Here is a 24,427-nt window from a genome sequence, read left to right on the forward strand (position 1 = left end):
AGGAAAAGTGAAATATATTGGTGGGCTCAATACTTTCTCTCTCTAGTAATTACCTATTGTGCAAAGTAATGCTGGTGTTTTGAACTAGATTCTCTTTATCCTGGAGCTGTATCAATTATATTCAATTTTAGTCTGAAGACATGTCTAAATTGGGCTACAGTTAATGACAGTAGAGTTAAATCAGTGGTTTAAAGGTGTTATAAGTTAAACTCCAATTAAGTGTTGCTTGGGATCTCACGAAATATTCTCATTTAATGCCAAGACTTCAGGGTTCCTTTTATATAACTATAGGACTATAGAGTTAGGAAATTGGTAGTCCAAACTCATTTTACAAGTGAGGAAACATATACACAGCCTGTATTCTGAAGAAAGCCGGATAGTAGCCCGGGGTTGCCTGGGTCTTAATACTCTGCTCTAATCCGGTGCTGCACGTGCATGACAATGTATTATAGCCAGAGGAGCTTGGTGCTGGAAGATTCATCTTCAAAATGTTGTTAGCTTATTGCTGTTAATACTAAATTAACCAAACCCATCATCCCTTCTCTCCTCCTTTAACTTTTAGGATATTTTACATTGTGAGAATTATTTCAGCTGATCAGTAATTAGACTTTTCTGCATGCTAGAAGCTTAATGCAGAAAAAGCTTTCTAAAGACATATAAATGCAACCTGATTCGTATTTCATAGCTTGTGAAAAATCTGTTAAAAGCCCATAAACTAATATTATTCTCTCGATAGGGTCTGTGATTTATTGACCAAAACCAACTCTATTTCAAAATATCAATAATTACAAAGTGTTAGTAAACTCTCCAGGTAGGCAAATGGATGCGAGTTGGAGATAACACCACCTGTCTTGGTCAGGCCAGTAAGAGGTTTCAGTGCCTTTCTCTGTATCTTGACACCCAACTTGCTCTAAGCATAATTCTGAAGGTCGAAATAGAATCCCTCTGTACCAGAACAAAAGCCTGTTTGTTCAGTGGCTTGCTGACAATCTTAGGTATTGAGACCTAACAGTAGAAAATATTATAGAGCCGGAAAGGATTATCAAAATGTAATTTAATTCTAGACAAATCCCACATAAGTCTTATGATTTCAAAAGACGTCCAGGGAAGTCACTTCAGTTGTATCTTTTATTTCTTCCTCTTCAATTCTGTTAATGTTCATGATGTGCAATGATAGCTTTAAAATATCATGGTGCTCTTTGAAACGTGAGAAGGTACCTTGTTACCTTGACCAGTTTGGAATGAAAACCGTTCTTCAATTTAGATTTTTAAATCAAAGATAAAAGATTATAAAGAATCAAGGCCAATGCACCTGGTTGAGGAAATCAGGATTGGCTCATTAATGGCCAGTTTTGCCAGCATTTATCAAGTGCCTACTGTGCTAGTGATGAGTGAATCAGAGACAATAAGACATGACCCCTCCCTGCACCTGAGAGGTTAAAAACCCAGCATGGTCTACTGCATGGGTTGACAGCTCTGTGCAACACTATCATTGGTTCGTTGCAAACAAGGGTACGTGCAATGTACTTATCTGAAATTTTAGAAAGTGCATATGTGAGGCGATCCATGAGAATAGACATTAAAAAGTCCATCCCAATTCTAAACTGATAGTTTAGACAGTGCTTCTTGGTGCACACCAATTCTTGGGCTTCCCCTTGGTTTCTCCTGAATCAGATTATCTGGGAGTGGGCCCTAAGAATATGCACTTTCCTGTGATTCTAACACAATTCCATTGTTTCCTTAGAGAAAAGTCATCCTTCACAGCAATAGTTTCTCATCCAAGGGTGAAACGGTCTTCAGTGATGGGTCATTATTTTTGTGTCTTTCACATTGTTTCAGAAACTGGTCTGAGAGTGGTTATGAGGGATGCTTAGAGAACTAGTTCACTGTTTATCTTTGAGTCTTTCACTCAGTTTCCTCTAACACTTATAAATGGTTTAGCCAAACGTGAAGAAAACAAAACAGGCAGGTGAGCAAGTGCTGGCTAAGACCATTCCCTGAGGAAAGGGTGGCTGGTGGAGACTTCGTTCTGAAGGCCATACCCGGAATCCCAAAGTTCTCCACTCCCCTGAGGACATTCCCTAGTAACACTGCTCCTGTAATGGCTTTCACTATAATGATAAACATAAACAGTCAAAAATGAAACCCTCATTAATGTAATGAATCTATTTCTTAATAAGGCTTTCTGATGCTGAGTTTAAAGCACTAAGTTACTGAAAAGACAAAACCATGAGTTAGCTTTGCTTGAAGTTAGAATGTGAAATTTTCATGGTATGTGTCTCTCATTCTTAGCTTCTATGACGAGCCTTGTCAAACCTGTTTCTATGGAAACAGACATTAAATCTGTGAGAATACTAGAGAAGCGACAATCGAGATGTTCTTGTCAATTTTCATTTGCTGTCCTTTGCCAGGTGACGCCCCCAGATGCAAAATGGGCACAGGTGGACCTTCTAAAGATGACTTGCTATCAGGGAAAAATTACAAGGGCTTCTAGGAAACCCTGTTTCTCTTCCTCCCTTTATTTTCCTATCCTCTTCTTTCTTCTTTTTTCCCTCCTTTCTTTGTTCATTCATTCCTTTTATTTATTCAATCAACAAGCGTAATTGAGTGCCTATATGTGGTTAAATCTAGACTTTATTCCCATCTTATATGGGTCAGATAGATGTCTTTAGGAGACAAAACCAACCGGGATACTGTCTTCAAGTATATCTGGGGAGCGTGTCAGTTAAACACACTGATAGAAGGGCAGGGTTGTTGTCTCTGCATCCCAACCATCCAAAGCATGATGGCTCAGTGCACATCTAAGAATGATGATGCCTGAATAGAATGGTTGGAGCCGCAACAGAACGCTGACAGACTCTTGTATGGGGAGATGTTGGAGAGTTGGGGTAGCTGAGAAACATAAAAGGCATCTCTCCTTTCCCTTTAAGTAGAGCTACCACAGGTACATGGTTTGTGGTACATCATGGACATCTACCAGGGGTTCAGAAACCAGGGCCTAAAACAGAAATAGACAAAATAACCAGTGTGCCAAAGACAAACAATAAATGGAGATCAGCTTTCTTCCAGACAGGCTTGAATATCTTTCATGGGATGAAACAAAAAGTTTAATAAGCAACAGCCCTTACCCAATAGGTGGGTTAATTGCTGTATTAGAGGAAAAAAGAGAACCCCTGAGTAGACAGACTTTTGGTTTCTATGTCAACTGGGTGGTTTCCAAAGTTCCTATATCAAATGTAAAAACTGGGTGGTTTCTTTGAATAAAACACACAGTGGGCATTAACTTGGTCATGTTTTAAGCATCTGAGTACAGCCTGTAAACAAGGTCACCCACATAAACCTTTACAATGGTTCATCTGGCAGTTAAAAAGGAATAGGAATATGAAAAAGAATCCATCCTATAGAATATAGAGAAATGTAACTAATTTTGGAAATGTTTTAAAAATCGAAGATAATGGCAAGCATTGATAACTTATCATAAAGGTTGTCATGGGCATATTCTAATAGGAATTGAGCAAGAAATTTCTATCCACCTCTACACCCCACCATAGCCGACGTCCTAACTCCTGAAATCAAGCTTTAATTAAAAAAATAAGAAATAGGAGGCTAGATTAGAAACTAAATTTAGGAAGACATTTTAAAGTACCGGCATACTTCATGCTTCCGGACTCTGTGGCCAAAACAAAGGCTGTTACCCCTCACTAAGCAAGAGAGCAGAATACAGGGCAAGATCAGAAGATGCCATCTTCTAGAATTAAAATCAAGAAGGATCATAATAAAATGGATGAAACTCTTCATCTGCAGAATTCTTCCTAGAAACAACTCTGTAGAAGAAAGTTTTGAAAATGTTTCTGATAAAAACATATCTTCCTCTTTATCTGAGACTCCAAGGTGCCTCTCTTAGCCAGCACCTGTAACATGACTAATGCAAGCAATCTTAGAGCCATAACATTTATATATAATGGACTATTTTGATGACTGAGATGAAATATTGAAAGAGTCCGAGAGCTAAGAAATCTCCAGTATTCTTTCAGTGCTGTCCAGGGGAAAGATGCTCTGATTCTTGATGACCGGTCTTGCTTATTTAAAGACAAATATCCCTAGAGTGGAAAAGGGCATCTAACTCATCAGTTAGAGTTAGATGAATTTAGACATCCTTTAAAGGATATTTTGATATCTCAATCCTTTATCAAGCTATATCATGTCTTTTGCCTGCATTATTCTCTTTCTGGAGAGTTCTGTCTCATTCTCCATTTTCCCAATTTTTTCCCCTTTTTCAAAGCTCCACTCAAATGTACGTTTTCATACAACCTTCTCTTATCCCCCAATTCTGCTGAGTTCTTTGCATTTTTATTATAATGGCAAATTCTGTTTTCTGTTATAGATCGTGCTCCATTAGACTGTAAGCCCTTTGCTGTGTACTTATATTTTGATTCACGTTTTAAAAAAACTTAAATGTACGCGTCAAACCCTTTGCTACGTGCTTGTATATTTGTTCAGTCCTCACTGTGTCCCTCACGTGCTTCTACTGCCTCTGGCCCATTATGAATCCTCCCTTACTTCACGTTGCTATTTCGTACGGCCATCTGAAAGGATTGCCCTGCCAGGAAGGAGACTCCCAGGCCAGTGAATGGGTCCAGGAAAATGGGTATATATTACCTATGTATTAAATAAGTCAGCTTACTGGAATTTGACTCATGTAAGTCAACTTCCCAGAGTGTGATTATTCTTGGGCAAAGCAGGGGAAAAATCTGAACTTGCAAAGTTGATGTCTGGACTGTAGAATGTGGAGACCCTACTGATGTCCAGCTGCAATGGTGAGATTCTGCCTGGGAGACCCATGAAGCCTCTAAGAGACACATTACGTGCCTTCTCATAATGAGTTAAAAAAAAAAAAAAAAAAAACAGCCAATGGAAAACTACCCTGAGATGCTATGTAGATTCTGACACGAGAGAACTGGGCTTAGGAGTGGGACGATTGTCCCACACTTTCCAAATAGGTCTTAAAAATCTCAAACTAAAACTCACCATCTGGTGGGGAAAAAATTCCACATCTTTCTTACAGACCCTACTAATTAGGCATTTATAATAACCACAACATGATTGGTATTAAGTAGAAAAATAAAAGTAGTTATTTTATATAAATGTTAGGCTTTCATAGAGTATGGGGAAAGCAATCTAAAAATAGCTTTCTGAAACCAAGTGCACAAGGAAATAAGTTTCTTAAAGATGCTTTCAGCCTCTGACTCTAGAAATTAATTTTTGGATAGGCATTATCTATTATATAACTTGGGCTTAAGAGGAAGTATATATTTTTTTTGTTTTCTCTGGGAACTCATCCGGTGAGGGAATAAACAGATGATTATAATCTGTGAAAAGATAATACATGTAAAGGTTGTGGAAGACTCCAAGCAGGGCAAATACCTAATCCTTGGAGAAAAGGGAGAAATCGAGAAGGCTTCCTGAGCCTGGCAGCTTCCACTCCTTCTTGGAACACAGTCACCATGCTCTGAGGAGCCCAGGGCTCCTTGGAGGAGAGGAGACCCGAGACACTCAGTGTCTGTCCCCAGCTCAGCTCCCAGCCGGCAGCCAGCATCAACCACCAGTCATGTGAGCTCTCCATGGCAGATGTCCAGTTCAGAAAAGCCTCCAGATTGTCGACTAGAGGCCCAGCCAACAACACATGGAGCAGGAAAGCACCCAGTGGAGCCCAAGTCAACCCACAGAGTTGGAAAGATAATAAAATGCTGGTTGTTTCCAAATTAAAAAAAAAAAAAAAAAAAAAGAAGGCTTCCTGGAGGAGGTGGTGCCGAAAGAATAGTAGAAATTAGTCAAGCAAGGAGATGAGAAGGCATTTGAAGCAGAAGATGCAAAAATTAAGGTGAAATGACGTGGGAATTAGGGGCAGTTTATTGTAACTGGAGAAGAAAATGTGAGGCAAAGTATGGTGGGAGATGAAATGGAAGTGTGGATGGGGACCATACTTACAGGGCCTTGTGTCTCTCACTGAAGAATCTACAATCCATCGGCAGCAAAGTCATTCAGGGGTTTCCAGCAAGAGAGTGATTTAGTTAAACCTTTATTTCATAGGGTGACTTTGGTGACAAGGTGGAGACTGACAGCAAAGACCAAACAAAAAACCCCAAAATTCTGTGGACAGGGAAATGTGTGCAGTATCACAGGACACATGATGGGGCTGAATGAAAGGAGAGAAGGCTGATATATGAAACAACTAGCAAGTAAAAACCAAAAAACCCAAAGGACTAGTCAATTGCTTAGGTGTGGAGGTGAGAAAGGGGAGGGATTTTGGGTATCGAGTGACTGAGCAGATATTAATGCCATGTTCTGAGATAGAGATTTCAGGAGGAGGAATGGCAGACGATGAGCACAGCTTTTGATCTGGTAAGACTGGGGTTCCCGTGGGCCTTCTGGCTAGAAGCGCTCAGCACATAGTTGGATGCAGGAGTCTTAAGCCCTGGGGAGCACTGTGGGCTGGAACACAGATTTGTTAGTTCCTCAGTGTTCTGCTAAGAGCTGAATCCATGGAAATGGAAAGGACCCAGCAAAAGCAAGGAGGGGAAAAAATAAGGTAGAGAATGGATCTCTAGAGAACACTACCATATAAGGAATAAGAGAAAAAGGAGCTAAGAAAAGCAACAGATCAGAGAGGGAGGAGAAGATGATGAGGAAGGAGACAGTTTTGAAGAGGAGACGTCAATACACAAAAATAAATGCATAAAAGAATAGTAGATAAGGTATGATATGTATAAATAAAATTTGGATCAAGATGGTATTCAAGCACGTGTCCATCTGTCTATACTCCCTCCTAAAATTCCATTTAATGATTAAAAAAGATAAAGCACATTGATCAGAATAAATTATAACAACCCAAGAAAATGTCAACTCGTTAGTATTTCACAAATGATGGAGGAATCTCTGGAAGACCGCAGATGGGACCTGGTTTAGAGAGAAGTAGAAGTTGAAGAAAGGGCCAAAACGAAAGGAAAAACTGCAGCAGAGGTCAGCAGGGTCTGGAGGGCACAGCTTGAAATGCAAGCCTAGAGTCGAAGGATATACCAGTAGAAGGGGACTGAGGGGGCTTTGCTTGGCAAGACTCACTCCTCTCCTGCTTGTGCTCTACATTGAACGGTCACAGAGAGGTTCAAGGTCTGCACAGTACCTGTGGGTGCTGGTCTGGAGAGATAGGGAGCGATGAAGGGCAAGTTCACTTTTATTCCCTATAGTTGGAGCCGTTTGACTTTCTCACATTGAGGATGTATTCATGTATTACCTGAGTACATTATTAAAATAGAAACAATCTTTTGGATTTACTTGGGAATCAGGAAGGTTTTGGTGACCTTGAAGAACAGTAAAAAGGAGGGAGGTCAAAGCTGGATGGTGCTTGGAGGTATAAACGAGAGGTGACAAAATGGAGCAAATGAGTAGAATCTTCAGAGGGAATTAAATCAGAGGGAGGGAGATGGAGAGAAGTCAAGAAAGATTCTTCTGGGAGGGATAGGAGGTAGAGACAAAGTACGGAAGAACCTGCGTCTTCTTGGGATACCCATTTGGAAATTGAGAACTGAAAGTGGAATTGGCACGTGGGAGTAGAAACAGAAAATGAATTGCGCCTGACGGCCCCTTCTTAGGGCAAAAGGGAATAAGATGGTCTGCTTAGAGAATGGCACCCGGGGTTGATAAGAAGACTTGAATAGGAAAAAGACTTGAAAAAAATCCACTAAGGACGAAGCAAAGGATTGATAGCAATGAGAGTCGAGGCAAGGTTGGAAACCACAGATAAGTGGTGTCCGATTCACAGCATGTGACTTTCTCCAGGAGCGCTTGGTTACAGAATGCAGCAACAGTAAAGTCCGGTTGTGCAGGGTTGGCGTTTTGTTAGGCCACTGAAAGAACAGGTACCAGGGCACAAAGGGTGCGGGTGATAACAGATTGATCAGATGATCTGCTATCACTCCTGACTTAGTGAAGGTTCCTACCTGCGGGCCCAAAAGGGATGGATAGATTTGGAGCAAGTATATGCCTCCAGAGCTTGTGAGTTTCTGACACAGTCCAAGGGCAGGAGGGGGCGATATGTGGATGCTAGTCCTCTGCTTTAAGTGGCCAGAAGCAATAGGAGTCCCAGCCCTGTGCTTCCTCCTCTAACTTCTCCTCCTTGGAAGAATGATGAACCAAAAGCCAAGAAACTCAGTCTATGACGAAGGTCAAATTAACAGAGGATAAAGCGATTCTTTTTCATTGGGTCATTTCTTAATTTTGCCCACCAGTTTCCCGTGGCCATGGAGAGTGTATGCTACTAAGTGCTGTTTTATTCAGCACGTAGTCCCATGGCTATGGCTAGAGTCTGCCCTGCAGAGAGAAGTCAGCTGTCGCTCTGGAAGGCTCTGAGCTGCCCAGGCCAGTAAACCTCCTCTTACCCATGGGACAGTGTCCTGAAGGACAACCAAGGACACATCCTCCAAGAGCACAGTCTTTGTCGTGATGCTATGTTCTTAAGTATGAGACGAGGTGGTCTGGTGGGGGAGATGTCCCCAAATTCCCTGCACCCGTGTACAGAAAGAGACAGGACCGTTGCACTCAGGGGTCAAGAGAAGGCGGTGGGCTGAGTGGCGGCCCTGCGGAGGCTTTGTTTCAGGGCAGTGACAGTGACAGCTGGCTCCTTGGCAGCTCTCTGGCACTGAAGCACCCTAGGGAAGGCCAGCAGCCCCTCTCGCCAAGGCTGTGAGCATCGCTGCTCCTGGACACCAACCTGCTCCCCTGCAGGCTGCAGCAGTGCCCAGAGCTCCTTCCTGGACCTCTGATGTGCTAATGCGTTGTGGCAGGGACAAAAAAGATGGGGAAAAAGGGGAGGTGATCTTACTTCACCCAGGAGATAAATTAGAAGATAGAAGAAACTGAGGGAAAGGCGACTTAGACTAATTCTTCACAAGTTACCTTTGGTATCTCGGTAGATGCTCACCTACAATGTAATCTCTTAAGCAGTGGGAGAGAGAACAGGTAACCCAAGTCCTTTCCTGTCCTGGTTGCATGATGAGTATCTGAAACCCAGTTCCTAGGCTGACTCCTGGCAGTAAGGGACTCGGGCATAAACCTGTAAGGTCCTAGAGGAGAGACTCCCAAGTGGGCTCCACAGATATATTTGTTTCTGACGGTGGGGTTAGGGATGTCTTCCACTCTAAAGGGCAACAGAACACCATCTGGTTTTGAGCCCATTTTATTCAGCCAATTTATTTTGTGTTTTTCCAAGCCATTTTTTCCCCCAGAAGATATGTTATGATAGGAATACTCAACATACATATTTCACTATCATTCCTTTTGGACCTAAACATGCATTCAGAATTTTTTAAACCTAAGTGCTAAAATTTTAGGTTTTATTTGTTTATATACTTTCACTTTATTCCATATAGAATTTGAGGCTGTTTACAAACCACAAAAAATAAACAAGACCAAAAATAGTACACAGGTATGCCAGGAAAAAGGTCTAGAAAGTTGACTTAAAAAGTTACATGCAGCTCTAATAAAATTTTCTTTTCTGGGACTAGATAGAAGCTCATTCCTAAAAAACTCAAAGAAGCAAATGAAAATGGTCAGGAAAAGTCTGAAAGAAAGCAATGAAGGAATACTAGATTTAAGAGATAATAAAAGCCATATTACATATCCTCAATTAAAAATATACTGCAAGTGAATGAACAGACTGATCAATAGAACATAAAGTCCAGAAATAAACCCAAATACATACATGGGAACTGAGTATACTAAAGGTGACATATCAAATCAGTGGGGGAAATAAGGGGTATAATAAGTAGCTGTGTAGAAATAATAAAATTAAACCACAGGTTAAATTCTGGATGGGTCAAAGACTTAAATGCATAAAACAAAACCATAAAAATAATGGAAGAGAATATGGAAGAATTCCTCTTATAATTTTGTAGTGGGAAAGGCAATTTTAGTAATGATTCAAAACTCAGAAGCCGTAAAGGAGAAAAGAACATTTATAGATAAAATTATATAAAAATAAAAGTCTATGTGGGGGGAAAGAAAACCACTATAAACAATGGCAAGTGACAACACACTGGGAATACATAGATAAATAGTGAAAATACAGACAAAAAGTTAATTCTTCTATTTTATATTAGGAAAAGTCCAAGAACCTTACAGAAAGGAGTTCAAATGATGTTGTAAGCTCTTAACATTTATGGGACAAATGCTGTATTTATTTAATCATTAAAGCAACCTCACAATACGTACTGTTATTATCATTTATTCATCAGGAACTGAAGGTACAGAGAGGTTAAGTAACTTGCCCAAGGTTACGCAGCTTATGGGGACAGAGCCAGATATTTGGCTCCAGGCTTTTGCTTATAACCACCAAATTCTACAGCAAAAACTATAAGCAGCCAACCATAGAAAACATAATATAAACTTGCTCATAAACATGAAAAGATCCTCAGAATACTATAGGATCAGATAAATACAATTTAAAACTATAGTGACATATATCATTTTCACTGTCCCTCAAACCTGCCTTATTCAACCGCACTGTCTAGGGAGGTAGGTTTTTTGACCTGCCTGAAGGCATGAGGTTGGACCCAGTGATCTAAGCATTTGGTTTCGGGTTCTATGTGTGGTGTCCCAGTTTGTGAAGGCAAAGGACAAAATAAATGGACACAGCTTGTCTCTTCTATTATAAAAGTAATAGTGCATAAAATACAAGGTCATGCTTAGCCTTGAGGAAAAAAAAATCTTATTTACACTCATGATACTTCAAAATTACTCTATGAGCTGCAAATATATTTCTGCAATGAAATGAGCACAAGAAAAAAATTAAATCGGTGTCTTTGCTTGCTTGTCAGCATATGACAATGTGAAAATAGTCATTTTCACATTTTTCTATCTAATATATACTTTAACCTGCTAAAGATGGTCAAGGAATAAATAGCATCTACCTTCTTTTCTCACATGGCATTAGCAAGGCAATCCTCATGAGGAAAAGGTTTGCTCCTTTTATATATTGTAGTTGAAGTCACGGTTTCCCCTGATCAAGGGAATTGGGTTTATGAAGGCAAAATGAAATCCAGAGAACCTCAGGATCATTCTTAATCTAATGCTTCCATCTTTACTCTTATCACTTCTTTGCTCAGAGAAGCTCACAAATAGAAAACTCAATTGATTTGTAATTATGTTCATTTTCCTCAGAGTTAGATAGAAGCCTTGGCAAAAATAAAACGACCAAGCCGGTTGCAGTAAGGAGGGGGAAAGACGAGGCTAATTTCAGAAATTCCTAGTGCAAGAAAACTTGAGTAGTCTATAATGTGGTCGCCAAGGTTACCGTCTGTTAGATCCTCCCAAACTTTGAAGGGTCAGCCATCTCCTCCATAGAGCCCTCCCTCCCATGATGCAGGTGTAACTGTTTCATTCTTGATCATCTAAAGCACTTTCATCATCATCATAACTTGTGGCAAAACTATACAGAAATATATAAGGGAAAATATAACAATCCTATCATTCTTTCTAATTTTACCTTTTTTATGTTGTATACATTTCTTTTAAAATTTTTATTGGAGTGTAGTTGATTTACAATGTTGTGTTAGTTTCAGGTGTATGGTAGGTCCTTATTAGTTATCTATTTTATATGTAGTAGTGTGTATATGTCAGTCCCAATTTATCCCTCCCCATCCCTTACCCCTTGATAACCATAAGTTTATTCTCTACATCTGTAACACTGTTTCTGTTTTGTAGATAAGTTCGTTGGTACCCTTTTTTAGATTCCACATATAAGCGATATCATATGGTATTTGTCTTTCTCTGTCTGACTTGCTTCACTCAGTATGACAATCTCTGGGTCCATCCATGTTGCTGCAAATGACATTATTTCGTTCTTATGGCTAATTTTACCTTCTTGACAAGTGTGAAGTCTTTCAGTAGTTTCTCAGTGCTAATGTGTAAATGTCTCCATATATTATTACTATTATCTTACCTGAATGGGCCCAGGCCATGCATACCACCCTGAAACTTATTTTATGTTTTTGCACTTAACATTCCTCTGGTTGAATATCATAACCCCAACTCGATATTTTTAAGAGCTGAAAAATATTCCATAATATAGATAAAAATAATACATTCAGCCATGACCTAGCCCTTCCACTTTTCTGCTATTTCCCCAAATTCCCATAGATTCTTACATGTACTTTTGTTTTTCTGTAGAACAGATTCTCTCAAGTGGGGTTGGTAGGTCAAATTTTAATATTGAATAACTTCTGCTAGATTGTCCAAGAACAAACAATTCAAATTCACACAAACAGAATCTGACTACATAGGGCACCATATCCAAAACTGCAGTGGGTGTTTTCACTCATTTTAATGTTGCCAATCAGATGCGTGAAAGTAGTATTGCATTATTGTTTTAAATTACATTTCCATGACTGTAAAAAGGCTGAGTGTTTTTCATGAGCTTTGTCCATTTTAACTTTCTGTGAACTGCCTGTTCATTTAGTTTACCTATTTCCCTGTTGGGTTGCTTGTCTTTTCATTTTTTATCAAAATGTCAGTGCTCTTTGTATGTTAAGGATAGCAACCCTTGGTCTGTTATTCACAGACATTGAAATTTTTCTTTTGACTTTGTTTATATTGATTTTAGCCACATAAAATGTACTATTTCTAGTGTAGTCAGCTATGTCTATATCGATCTTTATGGTTTCTGCATTTTTTGACTTGCTTAAAAAAGATCTATTGTGCCACTAGGTTATTTTAAAATTATAGAAAAACCTATGAATTGGGACTCAGGGTGAATGAGGAAATAAAACAATTTAGTGAGGTTATTTATTTTATATATAATAATAGAAATATTAGTGTAATGATTATTTGGGATGAGACTATAATCACGAAAGGAATGGAAAAGCCAAGTAGAAATTCAAACTAACTGGGATGGGGCGAGGGAAATGAAGAAAACATTGTGTAAGTCAGCAAACATATGAAACGGGGAAGAAAATGAACTATTACAAAGAAAAATACATGACGAATGTAAAATGGGAGGAATAAAACCAATTATGTCAGTTGTCACAGTAAATGTAGACAGGCTGACTTTTGTTATCAAAAGGCAGAGACTGTCAGATTTTATTTTAAAAAATCCATCTGTAAGTTACTTGTGAAAATATATTTATTAAACAAAAGAACAAAGATATTAAAAATGAAGAGTTGAGAAAAGATAGACTGGAAAGATTCAAACAAGGAGGAGGAGGAGGTATGGAATACTAGTGGCAAATAAAGCAAAATTCAAGGCCCCAAACTGTGTCTCAGCAGGGATTGGGAGATCAAAAATTGGAGTTAGGGCTGTCTAAGCAGTCAGGATTTCAGGGGTTAGGATTCTGGAGTGAAGGGAAGAGAAAAAAAGTAAGGTAATAGTATGAGCCTCCTTTCCCTTTAAGGTGTTTACCAACTTGTCAGAAGAACAGATCTCCAGAGGTTGAGTAGACATATACACACTACTCTATAGAAGGGAAGTCTACTCAATTCTCTGTAATGACCTATATGGGTAAAGAATCTAAAAAAGAGTGGATATGGATAACTGATTGACTTTTTAATTAATTAATTAATTTATTTTTGCCTGTGTTGGGTCTTTGCTGTGTGCGGGCTTTCTCTAGTTGTGGTAAGCGGGGGCTACTCTTTGTTGTGGTGTGCGGGCTTCTCATTGCGGTGGCTTCTCTTGTTGAGGAGCATAGGCTCTAGGCACGTGGGCTTCAGTAGTTGTGGCATGTGGGCTCAGTAGTTGTGGCTCGCGGGCTCTAAAGCCCAGGCTCAGTAGTTATGGTGCACGGGCTTAGTTGCTCCACGGCATGTGGGATCTTCCCGGACCAGGGCTCGAACCTGTGTCCCCTGCATTGGCAGGCAGATTCTTAACCACTGCGCCACCAGGGAAGCCCCTGATTCACTTTGCTGTACAGCAGAAACTAACATGACGTTGTAAATCAACTATACTCCCAATTAAAAATTTTAAAAAAGATTTAGCAGCAGCCTTATAGTGCTGAGGAGACAAAAACTGGAGTTGAGGGCTCTTCAAAATGGAGAACACCTTGGTTTTCCATCTGAGGTCATGCAGGAATATATCCCAGGTGTAAGGGCAAACTGAAAACAGACCAGTGGTTACAAAAACTCAGCCTATACCTGGCTTAATCCCTGATTGGATTTAGGGGACCTATTCTATCTGCCTGCTAAAGTTAAAGGACCCCTGTCTGAAGACTGAGAACATCAGTGGAGTATCCACATTTTTTTTTCCAATGTCAGTGTTTAATAAAATTACCAGGCTTACCAGCTGACAGAACCAAGTGGAAAAAGACCCCAGCAAATAGAAATTCCCAGGTAACTCAGATACCCAGATACCTGTGATTAGTACTTAAGAAAATAGATGAAAACATGGAGAGTTATTCCAGAGAACCAGAATCTATAAAAAGAATCAAGTGGCAATTCTAAAACTAAACATGCAGTACCAAATTAAAAATAAAGTATATAGGTTTAAATAGCAAATTAGAAATAGCTGGTGAGAGGATTAATAACCCAGGAGAAGAAAAGTCAGTAAAATTATCCAGACTAAAGTAAGAATTGAAAAAAGGTGAAAAATGTAGAAAAGCATTTAAGAGTCATAAACATGGGTAAAAGTTCTACCATACAAGAAATTGGAGTCTAAGAAGTGGGGTCGGGGAAGGGAGAGAGAATGGGGCAGAAGCAATATTTGAAAAGATAACAGCCAAGAGTTCTCCCCAACTGACAAAAGGCATTGAGCTACAAACTTAAGAATCAGTACAAACACCATGTAGGATAAGACCAGAACTAACCCATATCTAGGCACATCGTAGCAAAATTGCTAAAATACAAAGAAAAAATCCTAAAGCAGCAGAGGGTGGTAAGAGATGGTAGTTTCTCAGGCAGCGGTCCCCAAACTTTTTGGCACCAGGGACCAGTTTCGTGGAAGACAATTTTTCCACGGATGGGGAAAGGGGGGGCGGGGATGGTTCAGCTGGTAATGAGAGCGATGTGGAGCGGCAGATGAAGCTTCCCTTGCTCGCCGCCCGCCGCTCACCTCCTGCTGTGTGGCCCAGTTCCTAACAGGCTGCAGACTGGTACTGATCTATGGCCCGGGTGTTGGGGACCCCCCCCTGTTCTAAGGAACAACAATAAGTCTGACAGCAGAGTTCTCACAAAGAAGCAGTATAAGCTAGAACTTCAGAATGTTACCCATAAATTGCTGAAAAAAGATAACTGCCAAATTTGAATTCTGTACTGAACAAAAATATGCTTAAAATGAAGGCAAAATAAAAATGTTATAAAAAGTTTTTTGTTATAAAAATAACAAAATTGAGTTAAATATTCTAAGGTTTTGGCATCATTTAAGAAGAGATAAGGGGCTTCCCTGGTGGCACAGTGGTTAAGAATCCGCCTGACAATTCAGGGGACACAGGTTTGAGCCCTGGTCCAGGAAGATCCCACATGCCGCGGAGCAACTAAGCCTGTGCACCACAACTACTGAGCCTGAGCTCTAGAGCCCGCGTGCCACAGCTACTGAAGCCCGCACACCTAGAGCCCGTGCTCTGCATCAAGAGAAGCCACTGCAATGAGAAACCCGCGCACCTCAATGAAGAGTAACCCCCGCTCGCTGCAACTAAAGAAAGCCTGCGTGCAGCAATGAAGACCCAACACAGCCACAAATAAATAAATAAATAAATAAATAAATAAATAAACAAACGTGATACAAGTAATTTGTATTAGCCTCTTTTAGGTCAAAAATGAATGCTGTAATCACTAAAAGGATTTAAAAGAATGGGATAACTAACAAGCTTATAAAGGGGAATAATGAATTAACAATTCTTGATTAGTCTAAAAGAAGGCAAGGATGGAGAGAATCTGGAATATAGAATAAATGGGAAATAAAAAGAAAATTGTAAGAGGGTAAATTTAAAGCCCAATATATCTGGGTTACGTTAAATGTAAATGAATGAAATATTCCAATTAAAAGACAGATTGGGGACTTCCCTGGTGGCACGGTGGTTAAGAATCCTCCTGCCAATGCAGGGGACACAGGTTCGAGCCCTGGTCCGGGAAGATGCCACATGCTGTGGAGCAACTAAGCCCGTGCGCCACAACTACTGAGCCTGTGCTCTAGAGCCCACGAGCCACAACTACGGAGCCCATGCACCACAACTACTGAGCCTGGGCTCTAGAGCCCATGAACCACAACTACTGAAGCCCTGGTGCCTAGAGTCCATACTCTGCACAAGAGAAGCCACTGTAATGGGAAGCCCCTGCTCGCCACAACTAGAAAAAGCCCATGCACAGCAACGAAGACCCAACACAGCCAAAAATAAATTTATTAAAAAAAAATGGCAATCTTCAAAAAAAAGTTTAAACAAAAAAAGATTGACTAGATAAAAACAAAACAACTTTATATGCTTCTTACAAACAACGTACTTAATATTAAGTCAGAAAGGAGTTTGACAGTATATAGGATGGAATAGGATATATCCAGAAAATGACGATGTAAAAAAACTGGCATAGCTATACTAATATCAGATGAAGCAGACTTTAAAACAAATAGCATTACATTTAATAATGATAAAAGAATCAATACAAAAGATAACTTAAACTTTGTATGCAGCTAATGACCCAAAACAATGTAGAAAATGTAAATGAAAAATTTTGAAGAGGTTTGTGATATAATTAAAGACACCATTTGAAAAGGCACCAGGACGAGAAAGATTTGAACTAAATTCTATATAACCTTTAAAGTACATTCCTACTAAATATTGCAAGACCTTAGGGGAAAAATCAGAACCCTCCCAAATTTAGTAAGGCTACAAAAAGAAACCTTATAAGAATAATAAACCAACTAACAAAGTCATAGAAATCCAATTTCACTCATGAATACATTCCAGGCATGCAAGGGCAGTTTAATATTAAAATCTACAAAGAAAACGAAATACATCAAGAAATTGAAGGGGAAAAACTGATATCAATAGATACTGCAAAGGCTCTAATAATTGGTAGAAGAAAACATGTTAGACCATATACAAAAATTCTAGCCTAAGGATTTAAATGTACAACAACCAAAAAACAACAATGGAAAGAGAAACACTAGAAAAACAATTCGGGAGGATATTTATGCTAAGCCCCTTCACTAGAACCGACATTATTATTTTTTACCTTTACCAACTCCTCAGACACACATCTCACAGACTTGTGGTATAGAGCCTACGTAACTTCAGCGTTCCTTATGTCTTCTTATCTGCCTTCCCCCACCACATGGTCAGAGATCTCTGAATGCATACCTTAGTATATTCAGTGCCAAGCACATAGTAGCTATGCAGTAAAAGTTTGGCCAAATGGGTGATGACCCCTGACCATCACCCCACAACTATTCATTCCAGCCTGCCTGCCTCCTGGGGTGATGGCTGAAAGGAGCAGGAAGCAGACTGTCTTACTGGGTGGTACTAAGGGTATAGGCTTTCAAATAGGATTGACCCAGGGTGATTCCTGGTTATGAGCTATGTCATCCTGTGCAACTTATTTCTCTGCAGCTTATTTTCCATAAGGTGCTTTGAACACGACTGTGTCTCTGGTCGTTGCTCAGAAACAGCCCTTACTACTAGTGCTATTATTAAGCTTGACTAAGGCAGGGAAAGGGGTGGCATTGCGGCTGAGGGTAAAAGATTTGGGTGACTCTCCCCGCGTCTGTCTCACCAGTGGGACAGTGTCCAGGGGTAAAGCTAAGTAAATTTGTCAGTAGCTCGGCTCGCTTCCTTCACGTTATTCTTGCCCGTCTAATTGCATTTCCCTCAGCAACTGTCGATCTCAGTCCTCAACCCTGGCTGCACCTCAGAGTCACCAGGCCCTGCCATGGACCAATGAAATCAGAACTCTCCCCAGGGCTTTTATGTGCAGCTGGGATTGAGAACCACTAGTCCTTCATTCTCTTGATCCTCGTAGGAGGAGTCCAAGATTGCACAGGCCCAGAAACTACAAGCATATTTTGGGAGCGACATCTGTTTCCCAGGAAGGAACTTATTAAGTTCATCAGTACAAGCAGGGTTTGGAGTCCTTGATGTCAAGCCTGCCACCAAATCCCATAGTTCCTCGTGTTAGTAGATACTGGCACCCATGTGGCCGTAAGCAGGCACATCGTTCCCACTTGGCAACTTTAAAACAAATCCCAGGGAATTTTTGGTTATGAACCAAGCCCGCTTAGGGGACAGGTACAATTGATTTAGCTGCCTGGGAGCTATTCTTTGGCTTCCACTACCTGGGCTTTCCTGGCTGTTAGGTGTGTGAGAGAAGATCAATACTGGCAACAGATGAAGGTGTGTAATCAACCTAAGTGAAGTGGGTTGAAATCCTCTGGCATGTTTTATCATAAGAGGAAGAGGAAGGTTGCAGAAGTGCTGGGTACCCTATGAGCAAGTCCTGCCACCATCCTCTGTCCTCACTTTCTTTCTCCCCCTGAGTTATGGCACCTGGTACCTTCTCTATCCCCCAAGAAGCTGTGTATTCTCCAGTATGGGGCTCTGTATTCTTATACTGACCACAAGTCCAGTGATTATAAACATTGAGGTCTCTGGGAAACTCAAGATTTAGGAATTTAGAAACTTGAACTGAGTGAATTTGAAAGTGTGAGATGGGGAAAGTTTTTGGAGGTGGCCATGGCACAGTTATTCTCGCGTTTGGCTCTATTGGTGTATATGTTTTTACCTGTGCAAAGAAATACAAATTTATGTTGTCAGCCAGTGACATTAACAGATTTTTCTTTCCTAAAGCAAATCTAATAATTACTATAACATGTCTTGCAACAAGCAAAACAGTACATTCAGGATGTCAGGGTTCAGTGCAACAAAACAGGACAAGTCTACTTAGAAGGCATGAACCGTCATTTCAAATGAGATTCCAAAATACCGTTCCTACTTACCTACTGATATAGTCCAAACAGCAATTATTTTCAGAAATGCCTTAGTTCTGGAGTTGAATCGGCTGTGATGGATGGGGTTCTGGATGGCAACATAGCGATCCAGGGAGATGGCGCAGAGGTGCATGATGGAGGCCGTGGAGAAGAGCACATCCAGGTAAATCCAGACGGCACAGAGCTTGCTAGGCAGAGGCCACCGGTACCCTATGATGCAGAAGGTTAGCATCAGTTAGCGACCTTGAACTTCTCTGGGGTGTGGAATTTACCCTGCTTTGAACAGTTTCCATCTTGGGAAAAGGCACAGGTAACAGCAAAGGGCAACACAAGATATTAATATTTTTAATATTTCAAAAAAAGCCTGATGGCAACTGTACTTAACTACAATAAGACTTCACTGGCTGATCACAAGGTTTGAAAACTTCTTGTGGCTGGAATCATGCTGGTGTGTTGTAAATTCAGGTTGTGTCTCCCTGGGGTTTCTCTCGTTCTGTCTCCTCTGCCTAACAAAATCTACCTCTTTTTTGTTTTTGATGACTTAGGTCAGGAGCTATGAGGTACTATGGGTTCCTCTATTGAAGCACCTCTTGCAGTGTACTGTCATTATTTATTCACATATCTTTCACAGATTGTAGGTTGCCTGAGGTTAGGCCATCTCTCGGCCATTATTACAACTGCTCAGTCTTGCACAGTGATGGCATTTAGTGGTCTCTCAAAAATGCTACTGGTGTGAATGAAGAAATGGTTAAAAATCCAGATTGGGAATTTCTTTGTGAAAATGAAAAATAATTACCTCATAATACTTTGGGGGTTAAACTCAAACTTGGGGGGTGTGGGGTGAAAAGGAAGACAGTGGTAAAGAAAAGCATGGTATTCTTGTCCTGAGAAGTGTTTCAGGGCAGTGGTGCTCAAACTTTAATGAGTCTCAGAATCTCCGAGGTGGTTTCTTAAAATGGGACTGCTGGACCCCATCTCCAGGGGTTCTGATTCTGAAAGTGTGCAGTGAAGCAGGAAGATTTGCATTTCTAACAATTTCCCATCTGGTACGGACGCTGCTGGCCCAGGGACCACACTTGGGCAACTGCTGCCCAGGGCAGTGGTTCTCACCCAGGGCTGCACATTAGAATCAGCTGGACAGCTTTTCTGTAGGTCCTGATGCCCAGCAGGGTGGGTGGAGGGCGCCCCAAACATTAAAGTGATTTAAAGCTACCCGGAGAATTCCACTGTGAGACGCACTGCAGGACGTCACCTGCTGCACTAGGAAGGCAGGGTATGCCTTCTGGACACACAGTCTCCTGTTTCTGTTTGTTTTAGAGGGAGATCAAACGGTTATATAAACCTTAATTAGTTTTGATGACAATATAAGCAATGGTGTTAAATCTGTGCACAGGTGAGAAGGAAAATGATGAAGACCACCTTTCTTTCACGGCATTCTGGACCCACAGAGCTGAACGAACTCTCTAGTCACAAACATACTCTCTACCAATAATGCCACCACCGATGTTTAGAAAAGTAAAGGATGCAGGATACAAGTCGGACTTGGTGCCTTTCACGCCATTTGCAGAGAGCTTGAGCTAAAAGGAGAGACTTTTCTTAGCAGCGCCTGGGGGGGAAGCCATGCTTTGCCTGGTCGGAACTGATGTTGACCCTGGGAGGAGTTTTGTCTGTAAGGAGGCAGCCGCGGGCCGTAGTTTGGGTTTCCGTGGTGGGGATAAGGAGGGGGCATTTCCTCACCTACCCAGCGGTGTCCGGAGGACCAGTCCAGGGACAGGGGCATCTCTGGGCAGGAACCAGCTGTGCGCGGAGTGGTGGCCGCCAGGGGGCGCCGTTGCACCCCGAGCCGGAGGCTCCGGGCAGATCTCGGCTTCCTAACCCGGCTGGCCGGTGCCCGTCCCCACGGGCTGCTCGGGGCTCCACCTGCCGCTCGGAGGTCCCCCGCCTTCCCCCCACCGGGCTTTTGGTTCCCGGACAGGCCCTCTGAGAGTCATCTCCCACTACTGGAGTTTGTCTTCAACGCAGCGGGGTTTTAGGAAGTGGGAACCTCTCCAGGATGTCTGGGAAATGACAGGCGAATTTAATCAAATCATCCTGGTGTGACATTGTGAGTGGTCAAGCGGAGGCTGGCCTTGCAAAGAGCTCTATCGACCCTGTGCAAACCGGCGCGCCTGCGCTCCTTTGCTCACCTCCTTCTTCCTCCATATTCCTTGGGGCTGGGTTGATTTTTTTTTTTTTTTTAACCCTTAAGACTTGGCCAGAACATCCCTTCTAAAAGACAGCGCTCATAACTTGTTTCTAGCTCTGGGTGACTGCTGCTGTGCCTGTATCAGCAGTCTGAAGATTCTCTGCCCCCTTTTAAAGAGAGAAATCTAGCTGTATTACTCATAATTTGTAAAGAATATCACATTCTGCTTCCCGCTGAAGCCATCCCAGTGTTTGCCTACTTGATGAGAGGTCTGACTCTTTCAAACTCTATTGAGAAGAAAGCAAGATTAATCTCTTCCCATGTGTTTCCCACCCTCCTCCAAACCAGACGGGAGGAGTTTAAGCCTATGCATTTTTAAAGAGTTGAGGTTATAATTCAAAGGCACACTTCCATATTAGCTTCTCCGGGCAGGGAACAATTTAAAACTGGTGTAATTCATTTATTCTAATGGAGACTCCATATTTTAACAGTAAACCGACTGCACCACTAATGTTCTCTCTGCAAATGTTCCAAGGTAATTGGGAAGGTTTTACCCCTTCATTAGAAGTGCTGAAAACAGTGTGACAAAGATAAAACTGTCCTGTCTTGAGGGCTGGAATATTTGGTTGAGAATATAAAGGAGTGAAAACCAAGTGGATTCAGAACGACAGATGTCATTGCTTTATGACTGTATTGGGACGTTTATAATTCTACATAAAATGTACATGTTTTTCAGCACAACACCTTATCTCCCTGCATAAAATACACACGTTTCAAAGCACAAAACTCTCCAGTGATCACACATAACAGGTTGTCTGATTTCTTAAAATGTGAGATCTCATTTTAAAAGTAAAATTTAAGTAGTATAACATGGTAGACCCTCCTGTATAAACAAAGCCTTGCGCTTAGTTTGCCCCGTGAGCCCTGACTCATCTGCTAATGACATGCACATGCTTTGTTACCAGTGTGGGTACAGCTGGGAAACTAACGCCACTCACCATAAAGGATGGTTAATGTGGACACGGGCATGACAAGGAAACCCAGCAGCATATCAGCTATGGCAAGTGACATCAGGAAATAGTTGGTGGCATTCTGCAGCTTTTTCTCTAGGGACACTGCCATGATGACAAGTATGTTTCCAGCAATGGTTAGAATAATCACTACAGTTGTCAACAAAGCAGACCAGTTCTTTTCCTGGAGATGAAGTAAGGAGAAGCAAGGTGGTGACAGGCAGCCCTCACAGGAAAGGTTGGTTCGATTTTCTGAGTCCACTGTCCAGTTAAACGCATCCGAAGTGTTAGCTTCTCCGGAGTTAAAGTCATTGTTGTAGAGCCTTGTGTCATCATTTAATTGCATTAAGGAGTTTGTAGTTGAGCTCAAAGAAGTGTTTTCTTCACAGAGAATATCCATCTCTAAGCTGGAACTTGTAGCAGATGAAGTGCCGAAAAACTGAGTTACAGGCTCTGCTCACCATTCAGCTTTATGTCCCCATGCTCTGTCACACTGAGGCTGGCGTACGTGCTGGGCTCCTTTGGTTGGCTCTTTTCCTCCCATTATTACAATCGTAGTTAAAGAACTGCGGTGGCTTCCTTATACTTCCTTCCTTCACAATTTCAGTAGAATCCTTTGTCTGATTTCATTTTTTTCTCCAAAGCAAGGGCAAAAAAGCAGAATGAACTTTTAACATAGAGGTTGCTGAGTTTTTTTAGCAGTCAGGGAGAAAAATGTGATCCTGGCCAAAAAAGAAAAGTTTTGTAACCCCCGGGAATCTCTCTTAGCTCTGTCTCATTCAGTTGGTTTTGCTGATCATTACTCGTTGAGCCACAGCAGCATTAAAACAGCAAGCAATCCAAAACAGTGGGGCTGTAGACACTCTACCCTGGCAGTCGATTAAAAATACATCCAGGGTTAATTCCATAGTAATTGGATGTACTTTGGGATATAGTTCTCTGTCGGTCTTAGGCTGAATCGCCACGGCTGCCGGCAGGAATGTCAGCTTGTATCATGTGGCTTCGTTAATCAAAGAAAGAAAAAGTCTTCAGCAAAGATCAGCAGACAACTTTCCACTCTAGAAATTCTCATTGAAACGACTGCATTTCGGCCAAGCAGCCTTTCAAGCCAGCAAGAAAATTATACGGCAATAAAATACAGCAGCCTGAGAGCGCTACAACTTACATAGGTCTTCGGGGTCCACACGGTAGACACACTTGGCTGTTGTGTGACTCGCTGCATCTCTCGTGGCGATTAAGCCGGCAGAAAGCCCCTTGTCCCTGAGCGTCCACCAGCATCATAGTAATTCGATTTCTGTTTTGCTGACTTCAAAAACTGCCTGGGAGAGTCGAGCCAGTTCCAGCGCTGCAAGGTCCGCGGCGGCTCCCTCTGCCCCCGCCTGGCTGGGTCCCTCCCTCCCTCCCTCCCGCGGGGCTCGCCTGGGCCGGGCGCGCGGTGAGACATCGTCCCCAGCCCCTCTCAAAGTCGCACAGAAGACATCGCAGGGCACAAAGTAGGCAGAGGCGCCTGCACACGGGCGCTCGTGGTCTCCCCGGGAAGGGACTTGCTGCCCGGCCGCCTCGTTCACTCCGGCAGCCCTCCCTCTATCTGTGTGTCATAAACTGCAAGGTAGCAACAGCCAGGGAGGGCGGACCAGACGGGCTTTTTTTTTTTCTTCCCTCTTTTTGCTACATATTAACAGTGGGAAGTTTTCCATTGTTTTTAAAAAAGAGAGAAACGGGAGAAATCGCCCTTTGTACAGATCCCTAAGGCAGGTAAGCCCCACTGTGACGTTTTCTAGGGTGAAGGGTGAAGAGAGAATGTAAATAAAGCCAGAGAATGGTATATTCTAGGAGCATCGGTGCTTCCACGCAGAGCCCACCGAGCTTGTGCCTCAAGTGGAATTGCTGACATCGGTGACTTGGGCTCAGAGTGGCCGAGCAGATTTTTGGTGATAACGCTGATAAACTATCAGTACTGTTTATTATTAAATACATACATCATTCAACTAGCTTATTTTCTTCAGCAGAAATATAGCCCCTAGAAGTAATTCAATACCTCACATGTGGAGGAGAATAAGTTGGTTTCTCCAGAGGTAACACTAAGGACAACCAGCTTTACTTCTAAGAAAGCTCCTTCTCAGATTTTTAAAGAAGGCAGATATGTCAGGGGCTGTGTGTGTGTGTGTGTGTGTGTGTGTGTGTGTGTGTACGTATTTTTACAGGTGGGAAAATGGATTCTTTCCTGAATAGTTGATGTTTTCTAGGTTTCTGTCCCTCTTCTTATTCTTTACACTT

General features: G+C 41.6%; 1 protein-coding gene and 1 pseudogene across 3 annotated transcripts in view; both read right to left on the minus strand.

Moving 5' to 3' along the window:
* Positions 1-19,102, minus strand: part of LOC309647298 (prefoldin subunit 4 pseudogene) — a 35,534-nt pseudogene extending 16,432 nt beyond the window's left edge. Inside the window, exon 1 of the transcript XR_014268667.1 lies at positions 18,965-19,102. The product of XR_014268667.1 is annotated as a prefoldin subunit 4 pseudogene (transcript). The remainder of the gene's footprint in view (positions 1-18,964) is intronic.
* Positions 1-23,548, minus strand: part of HTR2A (5-hydroxytryptamine receptor 2A) — a 59,382-nt gene extending 35,834 nt beyond the window's left edge. Inside the window, exons 1-2 of one of the 2 annotated variants that reach the window (XM_082434480.1) lie at positions 23,316-23,548; positions 18,965-19,165 (exon numbers count right to left, since the gene is read on the minus strand). In XM_082434480.1, the coding sequence (XP_082290606.1) occupies positions 18,965-19,088 (124 nt within the window). In that variant the 5' untranslated portion in view covers positions 19,089-19,165; positions 23,316-23,548. Of the gene's footprint in view, positions 1-18,964; positions 19,166-22,138 lie in introns of both variants that reach the window. The other variant, XM_082434479.1, reaches the window with a different exon arrangement.
* Positions 23,549-24,427: the final 879 nt, after the last annotated feature.

This window comes from Balaenoptera physalus (assembly GCF_965194825.1).
Source record: "Balaenoptera physalus genome assembly, chromosome: 18".
NCBI lineage: Eukaryota > Metazoa > Chordata > Mammalia > Artiodactyla > Balaenopteridae > Balaenoptera > Balaenoptera physalus.